This window comes from Zosterops lateralis (assembly GCF_965231275.1).
Source record: "Zosterops lateralis genome assembly, chromosome: 1".
Classification (NCBI taxonomy): domain Eukaryota; kingdom Metazoa; phylum Chordata; class Aves; order Passeriformes; family Zosteropidae; genus Zosterops; species Zosterops lateralis.
Window position 1 is genome coordinate 1,014,757 of NC_139762.1, and position 12,267 is coordinate 1,027,023.

The 12,267-nt window shown below is 48.6% G+C and overlaps 1 protein-coding gene across 4 annotated transcripts in view; it reads right to left on the minus strand.

Moving 5' to 3' along the window:
* MAP4 (microtubule associated protein 4) overlaps window positions 1-12,267 on the minus strand; it is a 187,972-nt gene that overhangs the window by 87,009 nt on the left and 88,696 nt on the right. For all 4 annotated transcript variants that reach the window (XM_083884868.1, XM_083884869.1, XM_083884867.1 and 1 more), the window contains exon 5: window positions 1,306-1,419. In XM_083884868.1, coding sequence (XP_083740994.1) covers window positions 1,306-1,419 — 114 coding nt within the window. The remainder of the gene's footprint in view (window positions 1-1,305; window positions 1,420-12,267) is intronic.

The window sequence follows — 12,267 nt, forward strand, 5'->3', positions numbered from 1 at the left end:
CTGTGGGTTCTGCCCTGATCCCCCTGTGGGTTCTGCCCTGATCCCCCTGTGGGTTCTGCCCTGATCCCCTGTGGGTTCCTGCCCTGATCCCCTGTGGATTCTGTCCTGATCCCCCTGTGGGTTCTGCCCTGATCCCCCTGTGGATTCCTGCCCTGATCCCTCTGTGGGTTCTGCCCTGATCCCCTCGGGATTTCTGCCCTGATCCCCTCGGGATTTCTGCCCTGATCCCCTGTGGGTTCTGCCCTGATCCCCTGTGGGTTCTGCCCTGATCCCCCTGTGGGTTCTGCCCTGATCCCCCTCTGGATTCCTGCCCTGATCCCCCTGTGGGTTCCTGCCCTGATCCCCTGTGGATTCCTGCCCTGATCCCCCTGTGGTTCCTGCCCTGATCCCTCTATGGGTTCTGCCCTGATCCCTCTGTGGGTTCTGCCCTGATCCCCCTGTGGGTTCTGCCCTGATCCCCCTGTGGGTTCGTGTCCTGATCCCTCTGTAGGTTCTGCCCTGATCCCCCTGTGGGTTCTTTCCTGATCCCTCAGTGGGTTCCTGCCCTGATCCCCTGTGGGTTCCTGCCCTGATCCCCTCTGGATTCCTGCCCTGATCCCTCAGTGGGTTCCTGCCCTGATCCCCTTGGGATTTCTGCCCTGATCCCCTGTGGGTTCTGCCCTGATCCCCCTGTGGGTTCTGCCCTGATCCCCCTGTGGGTTCTGCCCTGATCCCCCTGTGGATTCTGTCCTGATCCCCTGTGGGTTCTGCCCTGATCCCCTGTGGATTCTGTCCTGATCCCCCTGTGGGTTCTGCCCTGATCCCCCTGTGGATTCCTGCCCTGATCCCCTGTGGATTCCTGCCCTGATCCCTCTGTGGGTTCTGCCCTGATCCCCCTGTGGGTTCTGCCCTGATCCCCTGTGGGTTCTGCCCTGATCCCCCTGTGGGTTCTGCCCTGATCCCCTCGGGATTTCTGCCCTGATCCCCTGTGGGTTCCTGCCCTGATTCCTGCCCTGATCCCCCTCTGGATTCCTGCCCTGATCCCCCTTTGGGTTCTGCCCTGATCCCCTGTGGGTTCCTGCCCTGATTCCTGCCCTGATCCCCCTGTGGGTTCCTGCCCTGATCCCCTTGGGATTTCTGCCCTGATCCCCTGTGGTTTCCTGCCCTGCAGCAGATCCACATCCCATCCAGCTCAGTGTTCCCAGACCCCAAGGAATCCTGATCAGGGGCAATCCAGGGGCTGTAGAAGCTCCCCCAGGGATGGATCCAGCAGTCCATGAGTTTCCCCCAAACCCAGGGCTGCCCCAGGCTCCTGAGCCATCCTACCAGCCATGTCCATGGGTTTGAAGCACAGGTCCCTCTCCTCTGCTGACCAGGAGTCGTTGCCATCCAGGAACTCTTTGTAGGACATCTTCTCATCCATGATTTCTCCTGGGAATACTGACATGGGAGAAGAAAATGACCCAGAGTCAAAAGCCACACACTGGAACATTTAAAATGGATCATTGCACTCATCACATTCAGATGTGACATCCCCAGGTAACAGCAGCCAAACCACAGACCATAATATTAATTTTTTACTGGTTTGATCCAGCTCTTTGAATCCAAGACACAGAATAATGAGGATTTCTGTGTCCTGATGCACATGGAAGATCAAGAACAGACTCACATGGAAGTTCTGTCCTGGTCCAAAGCCTCCAGTTGTACAAAAGGAACAAAACCTGAGGCTTTAAACAGGACAAACTCAGTGGAGAGGTTCAAAATTAATACCCAGACTAATTAATGACTTTTAGCTTTATTTCCATTCTAAGGAGGCCTGAATTTGTCAGCTCTTCTGAGGACAATAACAGAATTTTAACCTGCTTCCAGTTCCTTCTGGAAAAAACACAGAAATATTTACAGTGACTCCTTCTCTCATCCCCTGTACATCCTCTGCTCTCTGCCAATACATCTCTTCATGCTTTCAATATTTTTACCTCCACTCAGGCTGACAATATCTGCAAGTCTGGAGCTGGGGAGGTGAAATTCATCACAAAATAACCCTGGATTTAATTCTTAATTCAGTGCAAAACTGTGGTTAATAAAAACAACCCCAGTGTTGAGGCACTGAAGGACCAGAAGGGAAGAATTCAATAAAAAAAACGACCCTGTTCTTTAAAATCAACAACCTGGAGCTCACAGCAAGGTGGGCAGAGATTCAACTATAATAATAATAATAATAATAATAATAATAATAATAATAATAATAATGTGATTGAGAAAGAGTAAAATGAAAAATGGCTTTTGTGGGGCTTGCAGTTTGAAACATGTCTAAACCTCTGATTAGGGGATAAATATTAAATGTGACTTCTAATTAATCATATAATTAATCACATTAATATTTAGTAATAATTTAAACAATAATATCTTTTATAATAATATAATACATTGGATAATATGTTATGTTATAAATGAATGCAACATATAAATATATAGCATATGTTATATAGCATATACATTATCTAATATAATATAAATTATATTATATTAGTATATATATTATATACTATATTATATATTATATACTATATATAGTCCACATATCCATGTATATATAATATACAAACAATATGTATATTATCTATACATTACAGATACATTCTACTTTATAATATATATTATGTTTTCATGCACATTGTATTATATATTATAATGTATATTTTATATATTTTTATATGTTTTATATGAAAACATTATATACTTTTATATGTATTTATATATTTTATGAATACATATTTTTATATATTTATAAATATATAAAAATTATGTATTATACATTATTATAGACATTTTTATATATATATATATATATATATATATAGACACAGACACACAGACATATATATAAATAAAAATAAATGACTAAGTATAATGACTGATACAAATGATGTAATTATTGTTTCCAGTCAGGCTCAGGAGCTCCAAGGGCTGCTGTGTCCCCAGGGTGGGCTCTGTGAGCTCAGGGATGTGTGACACTGGGTGTGTGACACACTGTGTGACACTCACTGTGTGTGTGACACTATGTGTGTGACATTCTGTGTGTGACACTGTGTGTGTGACATTCTGTGTATGTGACACTGTGTGTGATACACACTCTGTGTGTGACACTGTGTGTGACACTGTGACACTGTGTGTGTGACACTCACTCTGTGTGTGACACTGTGTGTGCGACACACTGTGTGACACTCACTGTGTGTGTGACACTGTGTGTGCGACACACTGTGTGACACTCACTGTGTGTGTGACACTATGTGTGTGACATTCTGTGTGTGACACTGTGTGTGACACTGTGTGTGTGACATTCTCTGTGTGACACTGTGTGCAATACACACTCTGTGTGTGACACTATGTGTGTGACACTGTGACATTGTGTGTTGTGACACTCACTATGTGTGTGTGACACTGTGTGACACTCACTATGTGTGTGACACTGTGTGTGTGACATTCTCTGTGTGTGACACTGTGTGCGATACACACTCTGTGTGTGACACTATGTGTGTGACACTGTGACACTGTGTGTTGTGACACTCACTATGTGTGTGACACTGTGTGTTGTGACACTCACTATGTGTGTGTGACACTGTGTGACACTCACTATGTGTGTGACACTGTGTGTGTGACATTCTGTGACACTCACTGTGTGACACTGTGTGTGATACTGTGTGTGTGACACTGTGTGTCACACTGTGTGTGTGACATTCTGTGTGTGATACTGTGACACTGTGTGTTGTGACACTCACTGTGTGTGTGACACTGTGACACTGTATGACATTCATTGTGTGTGACACTGTGTGTGTGACACTGTGTGACATTCACTATGTGTGTGACACTGTGTGATAGTCTGTGTGTGACACACTCTGTGTGATACACACTGTGTGTGTGACATTCTGTGGGTGACACTGTGACACTGTGTGTTGTGACACTCACTATGTGTGTGACACTGTGTGACACTGTGTGACATTCACTATGTGTGTGACACTGTGTGTTGTGACACTCACTGTGTGTGTGACACTGTATGACATTCACTATGTGTGTGACACTGTGTGTGTGTGACACTGTGTGTGTGACACTATGTGTGTGACATTCTGTGTGTGACATTGTGACACTGTGTGTTGTGACACTCACTATGTGTGTGTGACACTGTGTGACACTGCGACACTCACTGTGTGTGACACTCGCACTGTGTGTGTGTGATACTCACTGTGTGACACTGTGACACTCACTGTGACACTGTGATACTGTGTGTGACACTCGCACTGTGTGATACTCACTGTGTGTGACACTATGTGTGTGATATTCTGTGTGTGACACTGTGAAACTGTGTGTTCTGACACTATGTGTGTGTGTGTGACACTGTGTGACACTCACTATGTATGTGATACCGTGTGTGACACTGTGTGACACTCACTGTGTGTGTGACACTCACTGTGTGACACTCACTATGTGTGTGACACTGTATGACACTGTGTGTGTGACACTCACTGTGTGACACTGTGACACTCACTGTGACACTGTGATATTGTGTGTGACACTCGCACTGTGTGATACTCACTGTGTGTGACACTATGTGTGTGATATTCTGTGTGTGACACTGAAACTGTGTGTTGTGACACTATGTGTGTGTGTGACACTGTGTGACACTCACTATGTGTGTGATACTGTGTGTGACACTGTGTGTGTGACACTCACTGTGTGTGTGACACTCACTGTGTGGCACTCACTATGTGTGTAACACTGTGTATGACACTGTGTGTGTGACACTGTGTGTGTGACACTCACTGTGTGACACTGTGACACTCACTCTGTGTGTGACACTATGTGTGTGACATTCTGTGTGTGACACCGTGACACTGTGTTGTGACACTCACTGTGTGTGACATTCTGTGTGTTTGACACTTTATGTGACACTGCGTGTGACACTGTGTGTGACATTCTGTGTGACACTGTGTAACACTGGGTGTGACACTGTGACACTCACTCTGTGCGTGACACTCACTCTGTGTGACACTGTGTGTGCCAATCACTCTGTATGACACTCACTGTGTGTGTGACAGTGTGACATTCACTATGTATGTGACACTGCATGTGTGACACTGTGTGTGACAACCACTCTGTATGACACTCACTGTGTGTGTGACACTGTGACACTGTGTGTGTGACACTCACTGTGTGTGTGACAGCCCCTCTGTTGTCCCCATTCTCTCCCCAGACCCCCCAGCAGGACGTTCCCAGCTCATCCCAGCACAGCAGGAGCTTCCCAATCCCTCTGAGGGTGACACTGAGGGCAGGGCCATGCTCAGGGACACCAGGGCTGGCACCGTGTCCCCAAGGGCCACCTGGGCCAGGGCAGGACACAGCTCTGTCCCTGTCCCTGTCCCCAGTCCCCACTGGGTGTCCCAGGGTAGTCCCCACCCATTCCCAGCAGGCTGTACCAGGCTGTATCAGGCTGGGCCAGGCTGTGCCAGGCTGTGCCAGGCTGAACCAGACTGTCCCAGGCTATACCAGGCTGTGCCAGGCTGTCCCAGGCTGTACCAGGCTGTGCCAGGCTGTACCAGGCTGTACCAGGCTGTGCCAGGCTGAACCAGACTGTCCCAGGCTATACCAGGCTGTACCAGGCTGTCCCAGGCTGTCCCAGGCTGTACCAGGCTGTGCCAGGCTGTGCCAGGCTGTACCAGGCTGTGCCAGGCTATACCAGGCTATAGCAGACTGTACCAGGCTATACCAGGCTGTACCAGGCTATGCCAGGCTGTGCCAGGCTGAACCAGGCTATACCAGGCTGTACCAGGCTATACCAGGCTGTACCAGGCTATACCAGGCTGTGCCAGGCTATACCAGGCTGTACCAGGCTGTGCCAGGCTGTGCCAGGCTATACCAGGCTGTACCAGGCTGAACCAGGCTGTACCAGGCTATACCAGGCTGTGCCAATCTGTGCCAGGCTGTGCTGCACCCTCCCCTGAGCATCCCTGGGGCTGTTCCCCTCCCCTGAGCATCCCTGGGGCTGTTCCCTCTCCCCTGATCATCCCTGGGGCTGTTCCTCCATCCTTGAGCATCCCTGGGGCTGTTCCCTCTCCCCTGATCATCCCTGGGGCTGTTCCCTCTCCCCTGAGCATCCCTGGGGCTGTTCCCCCTCCCCTGAGCATCCCTGGGGCTGTTCCCTCTCCCCTGATCATCCCTGGGGCTGTTCCCTCTCCCCTGAGCATCCCTGGGGCTGTTCCCCCTCCCCTGAGCATCCCTGGGGCTGTTCCCTCTCCCCTGAGCATCCCTGGGGCTGTTCCCCCTCCCCTGAGCATCCCTGGGGCTGTTCCCTCTCCCCTGAGCATCCCTGGGGCTGTTCCCCCTCCCCTGAGCATCCCTGGGGCTGTTCCCTCTCCCCTGAGCATCCCTGGGGCTGTTCCCCCTCCTTTGAGCATCCCTGGGGCTGTTCCCCCTCCATCCCCTGAGCATCTCTGGGGCTGCTACCCCTCCACCCCTGATCATCCCTGGGGCTGCTCCCTCCACCCCTGATCATCCCTGGGGCTGTTCCCCCTCCACCCCTGAGCATCCCTGGGGCTGTTCCCTCTCCCCTGAGCATCCCTGGAGCTGTTCCCTGTCCCCTCCAGCCCCTAGAGCAGCAAGTTTGGCACAACCACATTGATTTTCTACCAGTTTTAGCTTTTTTTTTTCTGCTAAATGACTCCATTTGCCACGGCTGACTTCAGCAGGAGCAGACAGGAGTTCCCAGCACCTCTGGGTGACAAAGGACAGGGGGACACAGAGAAGAGGAACCCCCTGTGTGTGTCCTGTGGAAAATCCAGCCTGGGCAATGCTTTTAGCAGCAGCTAAAAGCTTGATCATTTCAGGAGAAAAATCTTTTATTAATGTTTGATTTGATAATATAAGGTAATTTTGGTAATCTTTTATTTAGCTTGGCAAAGTGCTTTGGAGATAAAGCGCCACTGCAATGTGTCAAGAGGCATTATTATTATTATTATTTACCATTATTTGTGGTACAGAACAACAAGGGATTTAATTAGATTCCACTGTAAATTCCTCCAGACAGGAGCCTGTCATTTGCGTGTCTATAAAAACTATTTAAAGCATGAAAAAAAAATAAAAAATAGAAGACACTAAAAGTCCTTGACAGTGTGAGGAAGAGCCTGGGAGCAGTAGTTAAAAACCTTCAAGAACTTCTTCAAAGATGATATGATGATATTATGACACTGACTGAGTGCTGGGTTGGACCCACACTGAGGCTGATGAGCCTGAACTCCAAATATTTGAAACAAATCTGTTTGTTAGCATTAAAAAAAATATAAAAATATATTTAATCGTGGCATATTGCCATGATTAAACATTTCACAGGGAAGAACATAAAATTAGGGTGAGAAAGGTAAACCTGAAGAAACTCCTCCAGTTTAGGAGGTTTTTTTAACAGCCAGGTTGTTTTCATACCTTTAAATACAGAGGGGAAGCACAGGCAGGGCTGGAGGAGGAGGGAGCAGAGGGACACAAAAGGAATTGCAATGGGAAATATGAAATATTCCCATTTAGATGAAACCAAGCTGAGCAAAAGTGTGTCAGTGTTTGCAAGCCCTGAGCTGCAGCAAAGCCCCAGAACTGGCTGGAAACTGCATCAGGAGCAGTTGGGAGCTGCCTCTGCCAAATCCTGCCAAATCCAAACCCAAGGCTGGAATATTCTTCACACAATATTTTCACAACAGATGCAAATTAAAAATAAAATAAAATAAAAAAAAAACCAAGGCAGGCACTGCTCCCCAGCTGGAATCTCAGTGTGAGGAGGGATGAAATGAGCTCTGGATGGGGAGAGAAGGACCAGGAACAGGGACAGGGCTGAGCCACCCCCTGCCAGAACCAGCACAACAGAGATTTCTGTATCACAGTCACCAGCAGCAAAACTCCCTCTGCTATTCCCAAAGTGTTTTCCAAGTTATTTGCCATAAATTGGACACTTCCAACTTATTTGTCATCCCCATCCCATCCCAATATTCACTTTCTCCTGATGAAACACAAACCGTGATCTCAGATTTCCCAAAGACTGGGAAAAGAGGATTTTTCACTTCCAACCTCCCCAAACAAACATTCTGCCTCTGACCTACCAATAAAAGCAACAAAAAGAAGAAGCCAAACTCCTCCAAGGCTGCCAGTGCCAGCAGATAATGCACCCCACACACAATGCAAATCTGACAGACCTGTAAAGCAATTTTAGCAAGTATTAAAGCTGCCTGATAGCTGAAAATCCGGTTACCAGCCCTGATAATATAAACCAGTGTAGGATTAGAGCTTACAGGAAAAAAAAAAAAAAAAAGACCATTAACAACGTACTTACAAAGCAAACTTGCTTCTGGAAAGTAAAAAATAAGGTTCCCATGCAAGTGGCACCTTTCCCTGTGCTGATTTCGAGGCAGGAGGAGGGTGAAAACATTTAGCAGAGCTGCTGACAGCTGGAAATTGTTTGTTTGATCATCTTTATGCAAAGGTCAGCGTGGTGATATCCAGAAATTGGCAGTTAAATCCAGCCAAAAAATGGCCTTTTGTGGTGGCAGGCTGGGAGCTGGGGCAGGAAAAGGGGCAGGACAGGCTGCTGGAGGTGCTGCCCTGCAGGACATCCCATGGGGAATGTGCAGCCAGGGGTTCTGTGAGAACAGGATTACCCTCTAAAGCCTTGGCTAATCTTGAGAGGTCACTGCCCAGACCTCCAGCTCGAGGTTAAGGATGTTTAAAAGGAATGAGTGAGGAGAGAAGAGAGAGCTCTGCAAGCAGCCAGCAGGGAAAAATGGGTAAAGGGAGGTTTGGGAGGTTCATCCCTGCAGTGGGAATTGGCCCAGAGCAGCCTGGGGTGAGGAAGAGCTGGGATTCCCCACAAGGATCAGCCACACCAGTGAATCCCCATCAAACTCACAGAAAATGGAAGTGCCCCCACCACACAAATCCCCCTCTGCAGGGTGTGTGGTGTGTGCAGCCTTAAAAAGCAGCTTTAGGATCAGAGTCGTGGCAAGGTTTGGGTTGAAAAGGATCTGAAAGTTGATCCAGTGTCACTTCTGCCATGGCAGGGACACCTCCCACTGTCCCAGGGTGATCCAAGTGTCCAACCTGGCCTTGAGCTCCCTGGAAATATTGGGGACATGTCCCCCCTTGGGATATTTCCACTTCCAGGGATCCAGGGGCAGCCACAGCTGCTCTGGGAATCCCATCCCAGCTCCTCCCCACCCTCCCAGCCAGGAATTCCTTCCCAAAATCCCATTTAAGCAATTAAAAGCCATTCCCTGTGTCCTGTCCCTCCATCCCTTGTCCCCAGTCCCTCTCCAGCTCTCCTGGAGCCCCTTCAGGCCCTGCCAGGGGCTCTGAGCTCTCCCTGGAGCTTCTCCTCTCCAGGGGAACATTCCCAGCTCTCCCAGCCCTGGAGCAGCTCCGGGGCCTCCTCTGGATCTCTCCAGCAGCTCCTGTGGATTTTGGGCTCCAGGCCTGGGGCAGCTCTGCAGGTGGGGATTCACCTGAGGGGGCAGAGGGGCACAATCCCAGCCCTGGATCCCCTTTTCCAGCAGAAAATTCCAACTTGACTTCTCTGGGAATTCCAGCCCAGCCAGGAATTCCTAATCCCCAATCTCCCACCTAAATCTCCTTCTGTCAGCTCAAAGCCATTCCCTGTGTCCTGTCCCTCCATCCCTTGTCCCCAGTCCCTCTCCAGCTCTCCTGGAGCCCTTTTAGGGTCCAAAGTCTCCCTGGAGCTTTTCCTTCTCCAGACTGGATGTTCTGAGGATTCCACAGGAGATTGAGACTGTTTTGGTGCCTGTGTGAGGAAGTGTCTGTGCTCAGGACATTTATTCCCAGGAATTCTCATTCCCAGGAATTCTCATTCCCAGAAATTCTCATTCCCATCTGAGGGATCCAGGAGAACTTTCTGATTTTCAGGCACAAACCCCTTCAATCTGCTGCCCAGTGGTGTTGTACAGGATGGAACATCAGCTAAAAACCCCAACAGGTACAGCCAAGACATTCCAGGGACTTTATTTAGGGTAAGAAAGGCAAAAGTTTCACCTGAAAGGTCCCAAGGTCCCTCCCCAAAGATGCTCAGACTCTCTTTGTGCCCTGCTGGCTTTAGAATAAACATGGACTATCTTGCAGGAATATCCCCCTCAAGGCTTTATTATCAGCCTCATCATTTTTTAAAGTAAAATATTGCCTAGTTCAGCTCAGAGTGAAGGGTCTGAAAATCCCTGTTGAGTGAGTTTTGCAGAGAAGCTTCACTAATCCCCAAAATCTAAAGGATAAGGCAGGAACTATGTGGAAAAAAATGTCACCCAGGCACCCAAAGGGAGGTTGTACATTTTTATCCAAGGGGATAAGAGCTCCAGATCCCAAGAAGTTTTTGCATTTAATGAATATTTGAAGCACTAAACTGGCAGAGCTGGTTACTCCCTCCCTCTCCTCTTCTCAAAGTGAAATGCAGCAAATTCAAATGCAGAAAACTAAAATCTGAGGGGACTGGACACACTGGGGCAGGTTGGCCAGAGAGGCTGAGGAGTGTCCAGCCCTGGGTAACTCCAAATTCAGTTGAGCAGAGCAGGAGAAGAGATTTGAGCAAAGATTTGAGCAGAGATCTGGGCTGTCAGAGTTTCCTTCCAGCCTCCTGAGCCTCCACAGATGCAGATTTTTGGAGACATTTCTGTCCTTGCAGAAGAGAAAAGTTTAAATCCCAGGAGGAGCCAGTGCTGAGCTCAAATCTGGCTGAGATTACACAAAACACTTTAATTTCATAGAAAATCAGAATTTTTTGGGCTGCAAGGGACTTTAAAGATCATTTCATTCCAACCTTCCACTACCCCAGGTTGCTCCAAGCCCTGTCCAACCTGGCCTGGGACATTTCCAGGGATCCAGGGGCTGCTCTGGGAATTCTATCCCAGTTTATCCCCACTTTCCCAGGGAAAAATTCCTTCCCAGTTTCCATCTCTGGCAGTGAAAACCATTCCCCCTTGCCCTGGCACAATGAGAAGCAAATTAAATTCCCCCACTGAGTTGGATGGCAAGAAGATGATCAGGAATCCATGAAAGGCCCTGAAGAAACTGCAGGGTATTTTTTCAGAGGGTGCTGACAGCTCCAGAAAGGTTTTGCTGCTTTCCCTCTGTAATTCCAGGCTGTTACATAACCCTGAATGCTAAAAGGGCTCTGACTGTCACAACTGGTATCTCCAAACTCCAGACATGCACAGTCAGGAACTCCACAAAGTTCAGCACAAGGTTCATGTTCTGCCTTGTAAAAAAATAATAATCTGCATGGAGGAAAAAAAAAAAAATAAAAAAAAAATGCAGTTGCTACAGTTTCTTGTCCAGATTTTTTTTTTCTTTTCTTATTTCTCCTTCCCAGAGGGAATTTTCTGGCAGGAATTGCTTTGTCATCAATGGGGAGGTGGAATCACAGAGCTCCCCTGTCCCATCTCTGCTCCAATTGCTCCAGGTCTGTTCTGCTGCTCCTGTTTCCCACCAGGAATGTCAGAAATCAGGAAGTGAGAAAAATCCTTAGCACAGCTCAGATTTATTCCTCAGAGTCCTGGACCAGCTCCCACCTCTCCAGATTCCTCACCTGGATCACCCTCCACAGAATCCTCACCTGGATCACCCTCACAGAATCCTCTTTTAATAACAAAGGCACCTGAAGGTCTGTTTTAAAATAAAACACTCACTAAAAACTTGTTTCCACTGCACTGGAAATACATCAGGGGTTGGGAGCTGGAGAGGGACTGGGGACAAGGGATGGAGGGACAGGACACAGGGAATGGCTTTGAGCTGACAGAAGGAGATTTAGGTGGGATGTTGGGAATTAGGAATTCCTGGCTGGGCTGGAATTCCCAGAGAAGTCAAGTTGGAATTTTCTGCTGGAAAAGGGGATCCAGGGCTGGGATTGTGCCCCTCTGCCCCCTCAGGTGAATCCCCACCTGCAGAGCTGCCCCAGCCCTGGAGCCCAAAATCCACAGGAGCTGCTGGAGAGATCCAGAGGAGGCCCCGGAGCTGCTCCAGGGCTGGGAGAGCTGGGAATGTTCCCCTGGAGAGGAGAAGCTCCAGGGAGAGCTCAGAGCCCCTGGCAGGGCCTGAAGGGGCTCCAGGAGAGCTGGAGAGGGACTGGGGACAAGGGATGGAGGGACAGGACACAGGGAATGGCTTTGAGCTGGTTAAATGGGATTTTGGGATGGAATTTCCAGCTCTGAGGGTGGGGAGAGGCTGGGACAGAATTCCCAGATTTGCTGTGGCTGCCCC